Source organism: Tyto alba, unplaced genomic scaffold, assembly GCF_018691265.1.
Source record: "Tyto alba isolate M040663 unplaced genomic scaffold, T.alba_DEE_v4.0 Super-Scaffold_10, whole genome shotgun sequence".
Classification (NCBI taxonomy): domain Eukaryota; kingdom Metazoa; phylum Chordata; class Aves; order Strigiformes; family Tytonidae; genus Tyto; species Tyto alba.
The window spans coordinates 474,255-495,844 of NW_024881262.1; the positions used below are offsets into that span (position 1 = coordinate 474,255).

Sequence of the window (21,590 nt, forward strand, 5' to 3'; positions counted from 1 at the left end):
GTTGCTCCTGCAGCAATAATTCATTGCTAGTGCCAACACATGGTAGTTGCCTCATAATGACTTCAAAATGCACACCTTTTTTTTTTTTTTCAGCATCAAGAAGGTACTAGAATCCCAAACTGGATTTGCAGCTCAGACTTGACTTACGCTTTTCTTCTTTCTGCCTCTAAGCCACAAATGATTCAAAATACAGCAGAGAGTAAGGCTGAGAACAACTATGTAAATGCTAACAGCCAAACCAAACAGATGAAACCACACAGGGGCCTATTCAGCCCAGAAGTAATTGCCAATAACTGGTTTATTAACAGACAGCCACAGACTCTCCTGGAGAAACAGCACTCTTCAGGCAACTGTTCCATATAATGCTGTAATTTCCATCAATTATTTACATAATTCTTTAGGCGTGCACAACTGTCTGTGACGCGTTATGCTGAACAGAGGAAAAGGCCTGCTCCAGACTGATCCCACACCACAATCAGGGGCAGCACAACGTAGTATGGAAGAAGTAAAGGTACCCATCATGAAGAAGAGCATATTATGCTAAAGACCTGTCTGCTGGTCTGTACAAATGTTCATCTTGGATTTTAACATATCTCAGTTAAGAAAAACACAGCTTGCACCGACATTTAATGGGTTCTGCCATTGACTTGAAAGGGGTCAGGATCAGGCTAACAACAACTGATGTGATTTAATAACATTCATCGTTCCTATTTGCACTTTAAATGTGTTTCCACGTGGGTAACAGTTTCCATTTGCTCTCATTTGTTGGTCATGTTAATTTTTTTTCATTAGTTTTTTGACTTAGTGCCTGTTATTTTCCATATAGTAGACAATGAATACTGAAAAGAAAAAAAGAGCAATTTTGTTAGGGTCAGGGAAGAGGAAATTTCCATGCTTTTTGTCACATGAGACTTTAAGAAGAGCCTAAAGCTAAATACTGCAGCTACTATTCCCTGGTTCTCTTGATAGTTAGTGGCCTTTATAAATGCAAAAATCCTACTTAGACATTCAAGTAACTCATTTGCCCTTTTCTATGCCCTTCTTCCCTCCAGCAGTCTGCAACCTGGAATTTGTCTTCCAGGTCTTGCAGTCAATGTCTTGCAGCTTGAAATTCAAAAGGACTTGAAATTCAAATCACCATTGCATCTCAGTCTGATTTGAAATAATTTGTGGTAATTTAGATGAGGTTTAAAACCAAGAATAATTTGGGTAACTGTCTTACTGTCTAGCACCACTAGCTTAATAAAATGGAAAATGTACAGTCTACAGTGAAGGAAAGGTATTTCTGATATTACTGTTTATTTTAAAATTTAAGATGTTAACGCAGGATCTTGATACAAGAGTCATCTGAAACGGAGTGCACTCTTAAAATACTGAACTGGTAAACCCCAGCTCACATACATGAAAGTTGAATTTTTAGTAACTCCTAAATTTCTGATCAAACTTGAAAAGAAACTAGTGATAATTTAATTGCTTATTGCTTGTCCATTATTGTGCCAGTATGTTACTATTTCTAAGACAGTATCACACAGCCTGACCAAAATTCAGGTCTCAGTATTCAGCACACAGAAAAAAGCAGGCAGAGCCCTGTAAGCTTCCCTGTATCTGCAGACAAGGCAGGATGATAGATGGGACAGAAAAAAAAAAAAAAAGGCACAAAGAAGGAAAAATAACTTGTACAAGGCCATACTGCAGATAAATGCCAACTTAGGTGTAAGACTGAAGTTAAAAAACTAATCCCCTGAAATTTTCCTACTGACTTCCACAGAAACAATTTCAATCTGGCCTCCTGATAATTGGGTAAATGCCTTATCTGTTAGATCACACTGCTTCCCCAGGCTACTTTTTAATCTTCAACAATAATCACCTAATGTTATTAAGGCTAGGAAATCTGAACCTATGAACTCTAGATACCAAAAAATAGTCCAATTCCCTTTGAGAATTCCTAGAGCTTTCTTTTAAAAAACATTGCGTTTTTATTGTTAGCATTAGGGACTTTCAAATTTTTAAATTTCTATATACACTTGTTAATATACATCTTTATACACACATGCATACATCTCTAGATGTGAGCGTGTGTGTGCCTGTGTAAACTCCATTAAATGTTTAGGGGTTTTAATGTACAGCTTTTATCCCTGTCTGAATGTTACACAGATTTAAGCAATGACCAATGGGAAGGATCACCTTTTGCCCCTTCAAAACCGTATAAACAAACAAACAGAACATTTTCGTACCATTTTCACTGGATACATACATGCAGTCAGTGCTTCAGTCTTTATAGCTTACACTCTAGAGGAGCTTCTTTTTTGTTCTTCTGTCACCTGTGACAGCACTTCTGCCCTCTCAGTCTCTGAGGCTGAGAGATTTTGTGACAGATACCCTTCTTATGCATGACTGGCGCGTGATCCTTCAATACCAAAATACGCAAATTCACCTGCAGTCCCCAAACAGTAGAACCACCAGTGTGGAAAGCTGCTAACAGCATTGCTGCTGACACTCCGTCGAGGGATCCTCCCGGTGAAATGTGCAATGGTAGCAAGTGATGGAGAGAGTGCAGCGGAATTACCCAAAACTCTCAAGGAGTCTGCTGCCCTCACCACCGCCTGCTACATCTGTCCTGGCTAGATCTCGAAAAACAGGAACACGTGCACACACACACAGAAACCGCGAGAGTCCCACACAGCTGACATGCACAGAAACTCAAACAGGAGTCAGGTGGGAATTTCTTTTAACTAACTGTGGCAGATGTTTTTCTTGAAGGCAAAAAAGGAATATATACATGCTTGACACTTAATAAAAATATCAGTATGTTTGTGCCCAACATACCAGAATATTGTTCAGCACTAATTCAGCCTTGCAAAAACATTATCAGCGTAATGCTGCCAAGGCCATTGTGTGGATTCTTTGTGTATATCTTGGCTAACCTGGCCAGGGGCTGTAGCAATTTTTATACTTGACTTTTCAGAAACCTTTCTGGTTTGTTAGCAAATCAGTTTATCTTGTTCATTCTTGTTCCTCATCCCTTCCCTATTTTACCTTTTATTAATTTCCCTTTCTCCTTTGGTAGACCACACTAAATGTCAGCCAAATAGCCCATTCCTCATTACATTTTAGGTGATGTTAAAAATATTCATATAGACACAGCTCATGAATGGATGGTTTAGCAACTTACTGTTTCAATCCAGGATTTAGAATGTTATAATTTCAAATGTTAATTTATTCTGAACAACAACAGTGACAAATTAATGGATTCTAAAATAGCATCTTTGCTATTTTAAATTTCAGACCTATCTAAATTAGAAGACCATGCTACTGTATTAACACATATTTTCATTCGTTAAGGTAACAAAGTGGTTGTAAAAATGAGAAGAAAATAACTTCTAATTTTGGTTCACTGCACTGTCAGGAAAAACATCTCTTCTTACAGCTTAGCAGCCAACTCTTCAGCAGCCTACTGGTAGCTGTTCAATGTTGAAAAAGTGTTACCCTACCTGTTACGGGTCTGTGTACTTACATGGTGGGAAAGAATTTCATCCCACTATGTGTGTGTCAGTCTCCTTCCTATAATAATTTTGAAAGATCACTTACAAGGGTAGGTCTAGTAGAATAACTTCTCCTCTGTTTTTCAGGCTCTCTTGCACTTTTAAGATGGCACTTCCTGAGGGAGACTTTTTTGATTTCACATTTTACTGAGATGAAATGCCACACACAAATCCGATAGTCAATCAATAAGAACATTCACAAATACCTTATATCTTCATATATATCTTTATATATGTATATGTAGAATATATATAATTTAAATGTACTATTTTAAAGCAAAGAAAATGTTAACTATTACAGTTTGGGGGAGCTTCTGTCCCTTTTGCTCATGATAAACAGTCCCCCACAGACTCCCTTATTTACTGAAAAGTGTTTGCTGGATTGACTCACTCCTACATTCTGGCATCTTGCATCTTTCCATTGATATGCCTATTATTTATCTGGGTGGGGTCACTGCTTTCAAAATGTATTTCTATCTGGAATGGTTTTATCATACATTGTCCTGAATGTATTGGATTAATATGCCCAAATGCTTTCCATTTGAAAACAGAGAAATTAAAAAAAATCCACATATAAAAGTTATCTCAAGTCTTTACTGTTTCCTGTAGCTAGCTATTCCTTGCCCTTCTAAAATTTTCTCCAGAGATTGTCATCACCATTTACAGAAGATCTATACCACATACAATCCCAGCTACTTCACTTCCCTACAGCTTTCATACTAACCTGAAAAAAATCCCAGAATCCTGCTGACCTCACTGGTATCTGTGGCATAAACAGTAGTGCTGTGTGATATATTGCATTATTATGCATCTTTGGCTATATGACTTTCCCTTGGGTATTTCATCCACCATTGTTGTGACTAATTTAAAAGCTCCCAGACAGATCCACATGCTGTCTGTTAAAATGAAACTTAGCAGCATCACCCTCTCTGCTCAGAGTTCCATTCTTTCATCAAATTATACTTGGTTGACTTGTGGAACAAGGAGTAATAGTTCCTGGGCTAATGGCAGGTTTAAGGTCTAATGCCTCACGTCCCATGCCAAAAATACACTTTCTCAGGGACATAAGACATTTCTTAGATTGAAATACAAAGTTGTAACATTGCAATTTTGTATTAAGATTATATCACTAATTTTTAAGAGATCTTGTACTACGTACATTATGTTTCCTCTCTAACACTTGCATATTTGAAATCATGCATTGCAGAGGGTGCAGGAAACAAAGGACTGCATGTTGGAGGCAATTCGTTTGGGAGGAAGTCTGGGGGACTGTCTTTATTCCCTCTTCAAAGTCAGGGTTGGACAGAAAAGATGAACTCTAGGAATGAAGTTTCGACCAGAGCATCAAGAGATGGCAGTAAACAAAAGGTAAATAATATACTTTATCTTTCAGTGGGTACTTGGTAGAAGCTACTCCAGAAAGTGTTGCCCGACAGAACTCATGCCGTATCAGGAGCAAAAACTCCTGTATACCAGGAGGAAATCCAAGAAATACAAATGGAGTTCAGATGGGAATTCAAAATCATTACGGAGGAAAAAGGATGCTGCACAGACAGTCCATCATCTCCTAACATATGCAGAGCGAAGAAACTCTAGAAGGCAGACTTTGAAGAATAGGAGGTCAGGAAATAATAAGGGATCAGCTAGTACAAAGAGAAGCAGAATCAAAAGTAATGTTCACACTAGTGTAAAAAGAAGTAGGCAGAAGACAAAGTGCCAAGGAAGATGAGAAGAAAAGCAAGTCTTGGCACACTGCACACAGACACGGAAACCAAGGACATTACACACACAAGGAGAATTCACAAGATACCACAGGGCAGAATGCTTTCCTGAAAGAAGAAACAATAGGGTATAACCTGAAATTCAGGACTTAAAAGACACTACTCAGTGTGTATGGTGACACACGAAGGGACAGTCCGTTACTCAGAGTACACCCAGAAAAGCTGGGGTTTATTACTTAGCAGGGAAGAAACTGTGGGACATTGACCTGAGGCCAATGGAGAAAACCCTACCAGTTATCTTCTACATTTGGTCAAACAACACCATCAGATTCCCACCGAATTGTACCAGACCATCTTCACCGGGCTGGTGAAAATTATAGCAATGCTCGAAGAAATGGAGACTTGGGCAATCATCAGGATTCTTTCCTCCCAGAGAAGAAATGAAAAGGTGCAACAGGATAATGAAGACAAAAAGTTCAAGGATGCAGGCTCTGACTGCTTGGAATACCTGCCCAAACAGTATTGGAAGACACTGATAACACAAATGAACACTTACCCAAACACCTCCTGCGGAAGTTTTCTGGAACTGGAGCTAGCATGGTTGACAAGAACTTCAAATTAAAGGTGGGGGGGAAAAAAAAAAGTGGAAAAGCATTTGCCAAAGACTTGTGTAGTTGACATGTCTGATTTTAATGGATAAATTTATCAAGGTGGTTCATGCCAGATTAATTAAAAACTCTTTTCTAACATAAATGAGTTCTTACATTGTTAATGCAGTAGGTTTAATCTCTGTTGAAGCTAGAGTAGAGGTGTATTTGATAAAGTATCACATTGGAAAATATTACTGAAAACGGATATGGAAGAGATGGATTAGCCTGCAAAACTGCAAAATAAATCAGCACTTGGCTGAACTGTTGCATTTACAGGGAACAGTTGAACCGAAGAGAAGTTAGTAGTGGGGATCTTCCATATTTTAGAATTGGCCTTTAGAGCACTTTGTGGCCCTAAGCAGGGAGCCAGAGTGGGTTAATGGTACAGCTGCAAAGTGTGACCGTTCAAACCGGGACCAATTACCGTAGAGGAAAACCCTCATGACATTGGTGGCTGGAAAACCAGAAATGAGATATGATAAAAAACTGACATATATTGTATCAGGGATTTATGAGAGGTGAGCATCTGGAGACACCAAAGATAGGATCTTTATGGTTTGGATATGAACCACCAGCATGATGTAGCTGTGGGAAAACAAAACAAAACCGAACAAAACAAACAACAAAAGGGGATCTAGCAGGAAGCACAGTGGAAACGGACAGTGAGGAAGCCGCGCTGCGCGGCGGCGGGCGCAGGGCCTCACCGGCGAGGCCGTGGGCCGCGCCGCTGGGGCGGGCGGGCACCGGGCCAGGCTGGAGCGCCCGCCGCGGCGGGCTGCGAGCGGGGCCACGGCAGCGGCGACAAACCGCGGGGAGCTGGTTTGGATGCAAGAGCCACGGCTAGGCATCGGCCGTCAGCCAATCTGGGCTGGGAAATATGACGATTCTGGTAATGAGAGGAGTGAGTGTCTGCAACCGCTTGCTACTGTGCCAGGGCAGGCGCCATTCCGCGGGAGGCAGCAGCGGCCGGACTCCCGTCCCCGTCCCGTCCGGTTCCCGCCGCTCCCCCTCAGCGCCGCAAACGGCGGGAAGGGGCCGGCGCCGCGCGCGGCCGGGCGGGACCAAACCGGGCGGGGGGAGGGGGGGGGGGCGGGGAGGGGTTGGCGGGGGGGGGGGTGGTGCATTCCAAACGGCCGCCTCACGCCCCGCTCCCCCCGCCTCGCCACACCGATCTCCGGCGGGGCGTGACGTCACCACGCCGCAGCGTCCGTGGGGGGCGTGGCCGCCGCCCTTCCCAGGGTGCCGCGCAGCAGAAGTTGAGCCCCATCTTGGGCGCGGGGAGCCGCGGAGGAGCCCGCGCTCCCGGGGCCGGCCAGCGCAGCGGGGCCGCCCGCCGCTTCTCCTCGTCCTCCGCCGCGCCGCCTCGTCGCCCCGGGGACGGGGAAGGGGCTGCCCGCGGGGCTCGCCCGCGGGCCGGTTCCAAGCAGGATGCGCCTGGTGCTGGTCTCCAGGTAGAGCGCGGAGACAGGCCGGGGAGGAGGAGGGGGGGGGACGACGGGGCCGCTTGGGCCCGGGCCTCGGCCTCGCCCGGGGCCCCTCGCGTGGGGCGGGCCGTGGGCTCCGCTTCTGCGGCCGCCGCGCTCGCCCGCGGCCCGCGCCGCGCCGAGGCCGGCAGGAAGCCGCAGGGCGCTCGGCCGGTCCCGCAGAGAGGGCTGCGGCGGGGAGGAGGAGGAGGAGGAGGAGGAGGAGGCCCCGCGTCCCGGCCGCGGGAGGAGGGCTGCGGACGGGGAGGAAGAGGAGGAGCCCCGCCGCCCCCCGCGCTGCCCGCCCGCCCGCCCGCCGCAGGAAGCAGCCGGAGGATGTGCGGTAGCGCCGGCGGCCCGACCGGCACGGCCTGACAGCCCGCCCCGGCACCGTGCTCGCCTCGCCCCGGCTGCCGGAGCCCCTCCCCGCGGAGGAAACATGTCCAAGATGCCGGCCAAGAAGAAGAGCTGCTTCCAGATCACCAGCGTGACCACGGCCCAGGTGGCCAGCAGCATCACCGAGGACACCGAGAGCCTGGACGACCCAGATGAGTCCCGCACCGAGGACGTGTCTTCTGAGATCTTCGATGTTTCCCGAGCCACCGACTACGGCCCCGAGGATGTCTGCGAGCGGAGCTCTTCCGAAGAGACTCTCAACAACGTGGGCGAGGCTGAAACTCCTGGCAGCGTCTCTCCCAACCCCCTTTTGGAGGGGCAGCTGGCTGTGGCTGCTGGCGGGGTAGCAGTGGCCCCCAATGGGGGGGCTGTGCCCAAGAGCTCCGCTGTGCCCCTGCCAGCTGCTGCCCCTGGCACTGCTGTGGCAGGAGGCAGCAGTGCTCAAACCGCCTTGCCCTCCACAGGGCCTCCTGCATCTGCCGCTGCTGGGACGATGTCTCAGACAGTGGCTGCTGCGTGCAGCTCGCGCTTCAGGGTGATCAAGCTGGACCATGGTACAGGGGAGCCCTACAGGCGAGGACGATGGACGTGTATGGAGTATTATGACCGAGACTCGGATAGTGGTGGTGTCCTGGGCAGGACTGGAGATTGCATTAGGCACAGCAGCACCTTCGAGCAAGCTGCTCAAGAGAGGGACAGCGGCCTCGGTGCCACAGGGGGTTCCGTCGTGGTCTCGGCGGTGCCAGCATCGGCCCATGGCCCTGATTCTATAGCTGACAGTTCCCTGACTGCTGTGTCACAGCTGCTCCAGACAGAGAAAATGAACCAGTCCTCTCTACAGCAACCTAATTTTGTCATTGGACAACAACAGCAGCCGCAACAACCCATAGGAGGGGCCATGCCTCAAAGTACTACTCAGCCTATGTTTTCTGGGGCTTCGGTAGCAAGTCAGCAAATGATGGTGCCACAGCAATCACAGCCACAGGTAAATACGCAGGGTGTTGCACAGGCTGGACCCAACGGGAAAGGCATGGCACCTCCAAATGTGACAATAGGGCAGCCAAGCATTTCTGTGGCACAGCAGCAAGTGCAGCAGGCAAACATACCAGTGACTCAGCCTCAACAATTTGCTTATTCTCAGTCCCAGATTCCACCAGTGCATCTACTACCGACGCAACCTTCTGGTCAGACCGAATACATGCAGCACATGACAATTATGCAGTCTCAAGGAGCTATTCAACAGGCTACGACAGGCTCTGTTCCAAGTACTGTGGCTTCCAGCCTTCCTGTGGGGCAGGTGACCGGCCAAAATCCCTCACCTGTGGGAGCGCCGGTGATGGGGGTGTCAGCACAGCCTGGCGAAGTGGTCGGACAGGGATCGGGATTAATGCAGAGTGGCCAGACACAAGCTAGTCAGACTGCCATTCCGCAACCAGGAGGTGTGGTGCAGCAAGGCATTGGACATACTGGGGTTGTGCAACAGAAATCTGTGACTCAGCATCAAATGGGTGGAAGCAGTCAAGTGTCAGGAATGCCTGGTGCTCCCCACGCTGTGGTCTCTGGAGTTCAGAACGTGCCTGCGGTTGTGCCCGGTACAAATGTGCCTAGTGTGTCTACCACCACTTCTGTTACTATGCCAAATGTCCCTGTTACACTAGTCCAGTCCCAGCTGACTAGCCACACTTCTGTCAGCAGAAGTACTGGTGTTGTCCAGCCACAGCACGTTGGACACTCGTTAATGCAAGGCACGCCCAATGTACCTGCGAATCTGCCACAGTCAAACCTCGGACAGTTTCAGACTCAAGCTCAGTCCTTAGTAGGCCAGATTGATGATACGAGAAGAAAATCAGAACCCCTACCTCAGCCACCACTTTCTCTTACAGCTGAAAATAAACCTCTTGTGAAGCCTCCCATTCCAGACACTCTAGCAAATCCTCTTCAGTTACCTGCAAGTACTCCTATGAACAGTCTTGCCAGCTCTGTGTTTGGCATATCTATTCCTGTTGATGGTGATGAAGACAGGTATGAATTATTTTATAATGCCATAATAGTACCTTTTCTTAAGGGGAAAAAAAAATACTGACTTTCAAGTTACTGTCAAGTGTTTCTTGTAAGTTCATATTTTCAGAAAGTTATACTGAAATTTACCTGGGCTATTTTTCTTTAGGAGTACAAAGCATAGCAAAGTGTTTAGGCAAGTAATGAACTGTTTTGTTCTCAGGCTGTGAGTGTGATTACTTTCCTCACAAAACAGGACCGAAAGTAGCCTGAAATCTGCTTAATGCACAATTAAGATGACCTGTTCCAAATCAAAGACTGAAAACTGTCCTGCACCCTGGTGCTCAGTATGCAAGGAAGTATGTTCTGTCCTGTCCCCTGAGCATATTGTAAAACGCTCGAATGACAGCCAGGTTAAAGTGGGTTTATCAGCACCACTATATTGCAGTGTTGTTAAAAATAGAGGTCTAGTGCTATCTCAGGGCCACCAGGTGAGGTATCTTGGAAAAGGCTTATAACACAGATTCTTGATTTTTATCCTGCTGTTGAGGTTGCACTTCATAGTATCAGTAAGGAAAGTACTTGCATCTGGATATGAATTTGTATGCTCTTACACAGTGAAAGCTCTAGAGATAACGGTCTTTTGTGTTGGAAAAAAAAATGGACACCATTTACTTGGGCAGAGATGTAGACACAGGGGAAAGTAGAACCTTACCATGAATTTTCTTTATAGGAAAGTAATTTGGAGCTATTAATTGTAGCAAAGGTATGTAGTATGAGCAAACTCATCAGAGGGCCTGAGAGAGGAAGCATGTATGTGACTTTTATTCCTATAGACTTGTGAGACTGCTCTGAAGGATAGTGTGATGGCTAAAACCATTCATAGACTGAGAGAAGACTTGTAGGGAAAGCAGTGGGTGAGCACTGAATTAGTGCCATTAACATTCACTGTAGGGATTATTGCAGTTTGGAGGAATGAAATACATGTGGGTTATACTTGTTTATATTTTTAAAAATAGGAGTTAACACCATTATGAGAAGGTCTGACGTGCTTGAACTATCCTGTAAGAATACCCTCACCTTGGGAGAGTACCTGACTCTAAGATAACCAAGAGAGTCTCGCTCAGAGCGCCTTTTAGTAAAGCTGCTGCATGTGTGGGGTCGGGGTGGAGTTGATGGAGAGGGTACCAAGACAAATTAGTGTTTGGAGAGGTAAATCTACAGTAGTGCAGGTCTTGTGCTCACTGGAGCGTTGACTAGCGCTGCATTTGAGATAGTAACTCTAATGCCTTTATGCAAGCAAAAGCCATGTTTTGGAGAGTTGTGTTAGTTCTGATTAAAGCAGCAAAGGACTTAAAGTTAAACAGTTAAAATTTTCTAGCAGTTGTGCCTACCTTAAGAGGATTGCTGATCCAGCTGACAAACTCTTCTTTGTGCAAATAAGGTTAGATTTCAAGCTGGTAGGTTTCTTTCATAGCTCGGTGTATTATCAGAAGATGATTTGTCTTCTCTTTAATAATTCTGATGATTAAGGAGTCAGAAAGGAAGAAATAAATTTTGCATTCATTTTGCATAGCTTCTAATACTTTATATAAATAGTAGTAACAGACATGATTATCTGTGACAAATGAATTACTTTATATAACGATAAGGGGAAAGCTGTCCTACTTACTCAAACCTGTAGTCTGTTAACTTTGTGTTAAATGCTAATGAGACAGTTCTTGGTACCCTTACCCTGAACAGTGATTTTTAAAGTTATTTTTGTAGTTTTGTCTTTGAGCTTGAGCTACCTTGCAGCATTGCTTCACATATTCACTTCTAAAGAAACTTCTTCAGAAACTTGACTCTGAGAGCTATGAGTAAGAAATAGAAATGGACTCTAAATGCAGAGCGCTCTTTTTGACGTGCCACATCGTGATGTTCAGTAAAGAAACTAACTTGTGGTTATCTGAAAAGAAATGCGTGCTTCTTGGTTGTCTGCTTCTGCAGTGGGTGATAAAACCTTGTCGTTTTCTGAAGAGGTACACTAGGCAAGGAGCTGTATGCTACGTGAGAGTCTCTCCCAGCTTGGAATAGCTTTCTTCAGTAGTGATACTGATAAGCAATGAACGCTTACTTTAAACAGGCCTAGACTTCCTACAAAGTAGGAGATATATATATATATATGCAGCTAGTAGATCCAAGTTTATTCTTTGCTCCCCTCAAACAGTAGCCTGACTTCTACTGGTTTCAGACAGGGAAAGGAGAAAATAAAAACCTAGCAGCTTGTTAAGGCTGTTTTACAGCTATTTGTCTTTGCTTTACTGACTGAGAAGGCTTTATTATAGAACTCTCTCCTGCCTGTCTGCTGTTCTCTTGCTCATGCTTTTCTCCTCTCTCCAGCCATTTAAATTGCACTACTCCCATGGGCTTATGCCCAGCTGCTTTATCTACTGAAGTCAGTGGTGAAAGAGTTAATGAAGACCTTCAAGTATCATTAATAGGCTGCGGGTTGACACTTTGATAAAACTAATAGGGCTCAAAGGGAGTTCACACGTTATGAGTCCCTGTTTCAGGCTGCCTGCACATTCAGGAAGTTAACACTGGGTTTTGTTTGGAGAGTTTATTTTGTGATCATAAGAGCTAGAAATTTGTGGAAAGCATTTTTCTCTTTATTTTTAATATTAATGCGTAACATGCCCAGGAAGGGGGCGGTTGGGGGTGTGTGTGTGTCAGTGTGTGGGCAGGTATCTACATTTTCTTTTGACACCTTCAATTATATTTAAATATTTGTACATACTTGAAGCTCGACAAACTTGTGTAGATTGTTCTTCTATAGTCATCTTCCAAAATAGTGATTCATCAAGGAATACTGTCTAGCACTAAATTTCCTGGCTTTATCTAGATAAATCATTACCCGTTCTGAATATGAAGAGAAACTGTTTTAAAGGTACAATAGTTCAGAATGGGAATTCTTTGAAAACAGGGTGTGAGAAATAAAGTATGAAACAGAGGTCTGATATAAAAAGCTAGTCAGTTCCCATCTTTAAAAATGTTCTTTGTATTATTCCTATCTTATGGTCTGCTGTTTTAAACCAAGCTATGTCTAAGATCAAGGTGAAGGCGTGAGGTTGTGTAGCCTGTTATATAGGTAGACATATAGAACTGTGTATATATAGGTGTAGAACTGACTTTTTTGTAAGACCTTGCCTGAAAACCTTTAATTTCCTGTTCTGATAGTCCAGTACACTTTTACAGTAGTCTAGACAAAACTGCGGTTTCCATTGGCCTGATGAATAATGAAGAATCAATTAATCAAGAAATCTTACCTGAGTGGGAAGAGAGGGTGGATAAGTGGTCCAAAAGAATTAAGAAAAGCCTTTGGCATGCCACACCTTCCTTTAAAAAGCAAAGCTGTTTTTTTCAGTTGATGTGTCTAAATTTCTAAGTTCTTAAAAAGAGAAATATGTTCTGTGGAAGTTTTGAAAGATCTATGGCATAACATAGTTTTCCTTTCTAAATTTGGCTACAAGTAGAATAAACGGCAACAGTATTCAAGGATGAGGGAAATAGTACTCTTATTGAGGCAGATGTGACTATTGCAGTCCACTTTGAATTTGGAGTCTGACAAATACTGTAAAAACACAAGTAGAACTGGATCTTAAAATTGCCCTGACTCTTCCATTTGCTGGACTTCAGCAGCAGTACTAATTATTATAAGTGGAAGGCAGTTAGAGTACCTGGGAGGATTTTGGTATCGGTGTATGTCAGTTCCCCGACTCACCTTTGTGTCTATGCATACACAGATTTATAGTTGACAAGCATAATATTCCAGTGGGCATAATAACTTTATTTTGGCTCTTGGGGGAAAAGAAATATGTTGCCTCTGTTAAAAGAATGTTACTGAGAAAGCTTGTTCAAACCTCCTACATGTTTGGCAGACTTTTGGGGCAAAATATTACTGGGCATGTTGGAAAAGGAGCAGAGTATAGATCATTTTCCAGAGATAGCTGACCAGCTTGAACTGTGCAGGCTGCATTCCAGGAACGCTAATGAATGGCTGCAATTGTGAACTGTCAACTACAGCAGCTAAACTGTTGAAAACCTGATTGTGCAGACCTCTTCACAGCATATATATCTCTGTTCAGCTAAATCACGTATTTGTATGGTGTACTAACTGTTGATAAAACTGAGCTCTTGAGACCATGTTCGTAACAAGGACAAAACTGGGCATGGGCATTATTGTAGTTCTGATAAGGGTTTCCTTATGTATTGCCCTAGATGTATATTTTATTATATTCCTAAAGGAAAAATTCTTCAAATATGTACCAGTAAGCGATACCTGAATTGCATTATTATTGAATACTGTCCCTTTCTTCACTTTGCTCTTAAACTTACTAGAAATTTGAGCTCTTCTGCAGACTTGAATGTTTTCTGCTTTCCTCCTGAAGGATTATCTTTACCAGTGTTTGTAGCAGCCCGTGAGAATGAAACACAGACAGACTTTCTCCAGTCATGAGTGTCTTCAGTTGGACAGCCAGAACTGTAGCATTTGGAAAACAGTTGAGATAGGACATCCGAGGTGAATGTTACAGTTGGTGATATCAAATGATGGTTAATGCATACAAAACACCAGTTAGTTGTGTTCACTTTTTGCTGTGCTATCTATAACAAAAATTACATAAGATAACTCCAGCACCACACTGGTTTCTAGGTTATGGAAGACCTATCCTGCCCTGCATTCAGTTTGAGTGTTACAAGATAACTAAAGAGAAAAATGTGATTTCTCACTTGACAGCATTGTTTCCTAGTTTAAACATTCAAATGCCTTTGTTAAGGAGGAGTCAATACGTTCTTAAAATTAATGAGCTATTAGTGTTTCAGGTGAGATAATTATTAAAAGGAGAAGCAGGGGAAAATACTAGAAAAAAGTTCACGAAGTGAAACAGTTCAGTTTTTAAAACTGCAGTGTACCAGCTCTGACATAAATGCTTCTCTGTATCTCATACTCTGAAGTATTCTGATCAGCTGCTGTGGGTTAATTTTTTTTCTGCTCCCCTATAGAAGAGTACAAATGTTCTGTAGTCGGCTTATTTCTGAATGCTGTCTTGTATAGTAGAAATAACAGCATATGTTTCATGGAAGCTTTTTTAAACTTCTTGGTAAGAGATGAATATTTAAGTATTTAGGTTTTTTGAGCAGGCAAGATTACGAAACTACTACCAAACTACTGAAGAGCTGAAATTTCTCTCAGACAGTACATTTTTACAGGAGGTACTGATAATCTTTCATGACTTCAGGTGACAACTGTAGTAAAAAGGAATTGTTCTCTGTTACTGTACTGGGTATTTAAATATCATCCTATTGCATATTGAGGCTATGTATTATTTTTTTCAGGTTTAAAGCTGGTGATTAGCAGCTTCTGTTGCTCATGGAAAATGCAAACCTTGTGCTTTTTGCGTGCTGGCAAAGATTCCATAAGAAACTTCTGAGACAATTCCTGCTAAAGTACAGTTGTTTTAGTTCTGGTAGAGAAATCTAGATTGTCAGCCACAGGTGTCTGCTTTTATTCCTATATTTGACAAACTGTAAAGATAGAAGTATTTATAGTAACTGCTGAAGCTACTGTCTTCTGAGAAGGTTCTTCAGACAAAAGGTCACTTGAAGTGCAGTATAAGGTTGTATCTTCATTCCTCTTGAAAATTCCTCTATCTTTAAACTTAATGCTTTATAAATACAAATGTGTCTTGGGTGCTAGAAAGTTCTTTGCATAATGGGATAATCTGGTTTTACTCATGCAGGACAGGTGAGTTACTCAGCCACATGAAGGACAGCTGGATGCTTGTCTTAATTTTTTTTTTTTGTCATGCAAACTAAAATTATTCCAGGAGGGTTTTTTTATATATCTGTTCTCCCTTTGAAGCTAGGAGTACTGCATTTGTATCATGACAGGTTGCTTGAATGCTTTTAACAGTGCAGAGAGAAGGTAGAAATATTAATTAGTATCATAGGGAGGTGTCAGCTATCTATCACAATGATGACTGGCAAGTTTGTCCAGTACTCATCAGAGATTACAGGTTGAAATGGGGATCTGTGTCAGTAGCAGAAACTGGTCACAGAATCGCAGGCTGGTTGGGGTTGTGAGGGACCTCTGGAGGTTGTCTGGTCCAACCTGTGCCAGTGCTCAGTCGCTCTCCCAGTGACAGAGTGTTTCCTGATGTTCAGAGGGACCCTCCTGTGTGTCCGTTTGTGCCCATGGCCTCTGGTCCTGTCCCTGGGCACCACCGGAAAGAGCCTGGACCCGTCCCTGCGGGTGTTCATGTACATTGGTGAGATCCCCCCGAGCCTTCTCACCTGCAGGCTGAACAGTCCCAGCTCTCTCAGCCTTTCCTCGTAGAAGAGATGCTTTCTTGTCCCTTCATCATCCTCGTGGCCCTTTGTTGGGCTCTTTCCAGTATGTCCATGTCTCTCTTGTACTGGGTAGTCCAGCACTGAGCACAGTCCTGCAGGTATGGCCTCACCAGTGCTGAGCAGAGGGGAAGGATCACGTCCCTCGACCTGCTGGCAAGACTTTGTCTAATGCAGCCCAGGATACCATTCACCTGCTTCCTGCAAGGGCATGGTCCTGACCCTTTTATTTCTGGGAGGGGATGAATGTGGTATGTATGTGATGTGGCAGTGGAGAAGTGCAGAATGGATAAGAAATGAGATACTGGTTTCAGTGAAGTTTCTGAAGATTTTGTATCTTTCTAGAGCAAGTTTAACTTGTCTGGTTTATTGGAGGATGGGGTGATCAAAAATGAGGGTTAAAAAACCACTGCTTGCTCCTCTGTCAAGTTATTTCAGCTATTTTTGTAGGGGTGTAGATGACAACTCCTGGGAATGTCTCCTATGTAGAACACTTGGGTGGAAGGAATATAAATACCTTGACCAACCCTACAAATGCCTTTTTAAAAATACTGTTTCATTAAGCCAAGCAGTAAGTTCTCATACTGACAGTGCTTTACTTGGAACTTCAGCCAAGTGCAGACTGGCGTGAAACCTGGAGAGATCTAAAGAACTTGTAAACGGTGTGGAAAGGCATACAAATACACTTATAATATACCATGTAATAAACCATGTAATACGTGGTCTAGGTTCTAATATCTTTTTCTAAAAGCTAAATATTGAATTTAAAATGTTTGCTAATAAATGCTTTCTTGACCAATATCACATAAGTAAGAACGGATAGAATTTGCCTGAGTCTGCTTGAATCTGTTTTCTCCACTTGCTTTATTCCCCACAGATACTGAAATACTTTGTTGTCACAAAACCAGAAACTACTTGTATCTGTAGATAGCTGATATATCTGAAGCTGCTGTACTGCAACTCAGTGGAAGGAAAAAAAAAAAGTCTTATATTTGGGCTGTTTTCTTTGAAGATGAATACTTTGTTCCACTATGCAAGGCCATTTTCACCAATAAGCAGAATCAGCTTTCCCTTTCATCAGTAGGTTTGAAGAAATTAGCTTTGTGGGCAGAGCAGGCAGTAGGAGCCTAATCCTCTACAATAACATGTTCATACATATTAATAAATGCCTTTTTCTTTACCAGCCAAGTTGTGTAAAAGTCTGTATTTTTAAGAGTTTTGACATTTCTTCCAGACTTTTGTGTGTATAATGCAATACTAGCAAATGTGGATCTTTTAAATACAGAAATATGGAATTTACATTGTTTTTTTTACTACCTCCTTTCATCTAGCTTATTAGAATCTGCTTTTTAAATGTGTTCCAAGCTTGCTGTCTTGAATGGGATAATTTGTAAAAGCATAATACAGCATAGTGATGTTAACTGGCAAATTACAATAGATGCTGAAGAACTGTCCTTGTGAGGTGACATTCAAGATGTTTATTATTGAGACCATGTAAGTTATTTTCAAGTAGTCCTTTTTTTTTTTTTAAGCTTGTCTCAATTCATCCAAAGATGGATAGTATTGATGGGCCTTTTTGTGGCTTTTCTTGAAAGCTGCTTAATAGTGGCAAGAATCCCTGACTGGGTCAAGCAAAGACTTTCTTCTGCATTGCCATTAAGTTTATCAACTTCTAATCTGTAGTTGTTTCCCTTTGAAGATGTGATCTACTGTGTTGTTTGGTTTTTTTTTTTTTTTTTTTTGTTTTGAAGCTAAGCTGTGCGTCATGTGAACTACATTGTCTTGTATTCTCCCTACAAGAACTGAAGGTTAACTTTATCCACTGAGAAGACAAGTCAGTAGTATGAGAAATCTTACATTTATTAAGTGTATTGATTTGAGAACAGAATCACTCAGATTAGTCCTTAAATAGTCTGCAATATTATGTAATTAAAATTCAGCCTGACTGACAACCATGACAGCCTTCACAAAACAGCCTTGCTTTACTAGCATTCAGTGTTCTAGTGAGTGTATCTGTGATGCTGCTGCCTGGGGAGGAAGAGCAGGAGAGCACTGGTTACCTGACCGGACCAGAGTGCACCGACTGGCTTTGGAAAGTGAGATCATGGGATGTAGATGATGGAAACGATCATTGGTGAGCCCTGAATGATTTTAAGTTGTTAACATTACAGGGTTGTCTACTATACAGGACTCCTGAAGTTTGGGGACCAATTTCTGGGACCTGAGAGAATTGGAACCTAGAATTTTGAGTTGCAACTGTTGAAATCAGAAATAAGAGGTTTAGAAGATGAGCGCTTGCGTTGGTCTTTCCATGATTAGTATCAAATAGTCATATCAGAATTTACTATTTGAACTCTTCAGCAAAGCTCCTTCAGAAATACTGAATGATTATTTCTAAAACAGGTAATTTAATTAATGCAATTACTACTGGCTGCTGTTCTTTAGTTACGTTTTAAGGCAGGGTGCCACTGTTTTATTAATCCAAGGCGCTCTCAAGCATTATCTCCTACTGGACTTAATTTTCGCCAGTACACAAACTTTTACTCTTTCTTTATGGAAACTTGCACTTGTGCTTTCAAAGAATGTAATAAAATCAAGGGAAATGTCTCATTTTTCATGTTCCCGTGCTCTACTGATTTAGTGTCTACCAGAGACTTGAAAGGCAGAAACTACAAAGTGATGTTAATCGGAGAAGGCTTTGAATTACTTGTAGCAAAACTTGGTAGACTTAAGTGAATAACTAGGTACAGCTCCACCTGAAACATCTAGGCTGATTAGCTTCTCCAAAGCAAATCTTTATGAAGTGCCTGTGCTAAAAGAATGTTTTGCACTAGCTGTTCTCCAGAGTATATAGTAGAAGAAGCTATCTGATTTTATAGCTAGGAACTTTGTATTTGCAGAACACTTACTGATACTAAATTATTGTAGCCTGCTAAATGAGTTTAAATTCAATCTTGTGTCAAAATTCTTCTTGTTTTTTTAGACCAGATTTTCATAGTCAGTAGACCAATCCTTTGGGGAAAACCATAAAAACTTGCTGCTATTCTATCAGGTAATAATAGTAAAGTGTAGAAGTGAAGCTAGATCACCTTTTGTCTCACAAATCAGCATCATCTTGGGTCTGGCAGTGCAGTAAAGATATGAAATGGTATAGTGCATCTGCTCTAATTTGGTACAAGACTGTTAAAGACTTTGAATGTTTTAAAATGCATTGGTGAGTCAAATATAAAAGTGTTTTCTACAACTATGCAGTGCTGAGACGAGAAGAAATTGTTGGCATCTCTGGTATAACTGAGGAGAAGGGTGGTTGTCCTCAGGAGGGGGCGTGTGGTGATACCAGTGACTGCTCTTTGTTCAGGGTGGGCTGGAACATTTGAGAAGCTTCCAACTGTTGCTCACTAAATACTCAGATTATTTGCTACATCCCTCTGGTCTGACCGTTATTAATGTTGATCTAACCTGCTTTGTCCATGCTGCATTCTCATTACCAGTTTTTGTGAAAGTGGTTTTATTCTTTTTCCTAGCATTCTTAGGGACTAAAAAGTGTTAGGGGTGTCATCTTTAGAGAGCCAAGCCCCCAGGAAATTGATGCCACCATCTTTATAGAGCAAACAAATGATGAGTGGAATGTCTCTGCCAGACTTTCATACCCTGTGCGCTTGAGACAGTCATCTAGCATTCACTTCTCCGTAGAGACTTCTAGTCAGTGCAGATTATTTTCCAAAATCCTCTTTTGAGAGCAAGGCAAAGAAAGTATGGGCTACTGCTCTGATCTTTGCTATGGAAAGGAGTCTGATAAAGTCTAGTTCTTTCTCTTCTGTATGTGAAATCCAAATACCAGGAGTTTGTGATGCAGCTAGTTGAAATGGAGCTGCCGATGTCAGACTTCCCTGTCTTATTCCAGGTGACTTGTGCTGCTTCAGTTCTCTCAACAAAGTTACCTGAAGGTGATTTTAATTGTTTCTGAAAGTGTTGGGAGGGAGTGTGTAGTTGGTTTGAAAGCAGTTGAAACCGACTGATGGTGCTACTGGCAGTGTCTTGCTAATGATTGTGTGGTACATTTGGGTTTTCTTTCATCTCCTTCCTCTTGAATTCAATTACAGAACTGCTTTTAAGCATGTCCTAATTTGGTGATTTTTTTTATCACTTAAATCTGTATCTCTTGTTTTTCCAGTGGAGATCGGATCTGTGCAGTATGCTTTCTCTCCACTGCTATGATAGTTTCAGTTAAAAGTAGCCTGTCAACCCCTTTAAAGTCCCTCATGATGGTTGAGAGCCACTGTGCCCAAAACTGTCATGCAGCCTGCTAATTGAGTCAGATTTTCCTGTCCTCTGTGGCTAGAATGCACCTAAAACTGAATGTAACAGTGTCTAATTCATCCTAGCTTTTCAGGGTGGCTTTAAGGAACTATGTGAATCAAATATGTAATTAAACACAGAATTTAAGAACTTTAATGTTGAGATTTTATTTTTCCTTAGTTCCACGTTGACATTTCCACCTTTAGTCTTTGTCAGTTCTCTCCTGCAGAGCTGTCTGCTTTGTAGGTGGAGCCTCATGAAATAAAGCTGATTCAAAGTTGCAGTTGCTTTAAATAGAAGGTGTTTTAAAAGATGTTTCACTTCTTTATTTGTAAGGAGGGACAGAGAAGGAATTCTGTTACTAGTGTAAACATAATCTCAAAATGTCTTAAACTCTACTGGGACTTTCCTGATAAGCTATGATCAAGTGACTGCAAACCCCCTGGTTCACATCCTAAATAAACCATGTCAAGTGTTTTCATTTGGAGACCAACTGTAATCAGTCTTCACTGTAGGTCATAGCTAATAGCCTAGTTAAATACAGCCTTTTATTGGTGATCAGTAAGACATATAGCTAAAAACTAACTTGGGTTTAAAATGTTTCTGGGTAATAATACATCCAATTTTTTATAAGCTTTTAGAGATTAAGGAGGAATTAATTTGTTGTCCTTTAGTACATATCAAATTGGGCAGCTGATGGCTCTACCTTTTTTTTTTTTTTAATGACTTGATTCCTTATTGATCACTATAGTAAAAACACATCCATATATGCTGATAGTTCTCCAAGTAAGCTCAGACTGTGTACTTACCATCATGTCTCTTGACTGTTAAATAGTAATTCTGAGATTGCATAAAGGCTAAATACTTCTATTTGCTGACTTGATCTTTAGACTATTTTTGAGTCACTACTTGAAGTGTTTAGTTCACTTTTGGCACTGCAGAAATATGTAGATGTACAAAGTAACATCCTAACATATTTTGGTAGATGTGGCTGAAGAACACAGTTTTATTTACAGGCATATTGTCAGACTTCTCTAGCTTTCTGGGCAGCAGGGTAGGAGGCTCGAAGCTTGCTGTTGAATTCCGAGTCCTATTGATGCATCACTGTATGATTAATGACCTTACTTTTAAGAC

At 42.4% G+C, this 21,590-nt stretch overlaps 1 protein-coding gene across 7 annotated transcripts in view; it reads left to right on the top strand.

The window, feature by feature from the left end:
• The window catches only part of TSC22D2 (TSC22 domain family member 2), a 125,198-nt gene that overhangs the window by 87,575 nt on the left and 16,033 nt on the right, over positions 1 to 21,590 (top strand). Inside the window, exon 6 of one of the 7 annotated variants that reach the window (XR_004408819.2) lies at positions 94 to 4,121. The exons of 1 other annotated variant lie outside the window; for it this stretch is intronic. Coding sequence is in view for 4 of the 6 variants with exons in the window: in XM_042801198.1 (XP_042657132.1) it covers positions 7,816 to 9,794 (1,979 nt within the window). In the remaining 2 variants the exon portion in view is untranslated. Of the gene's footprint in view, positions 1 to 93; positions 4,122 to 4,935; positions 5,915 to 7,138; positions 9,795 to 21,590 lie in introns of those variants that run through there. 5 more of the 7 variants (XR_004408835.2, XM_042801198.1, XM_042801199.1 and 2 more) reach the window with 5 other exon arrangements.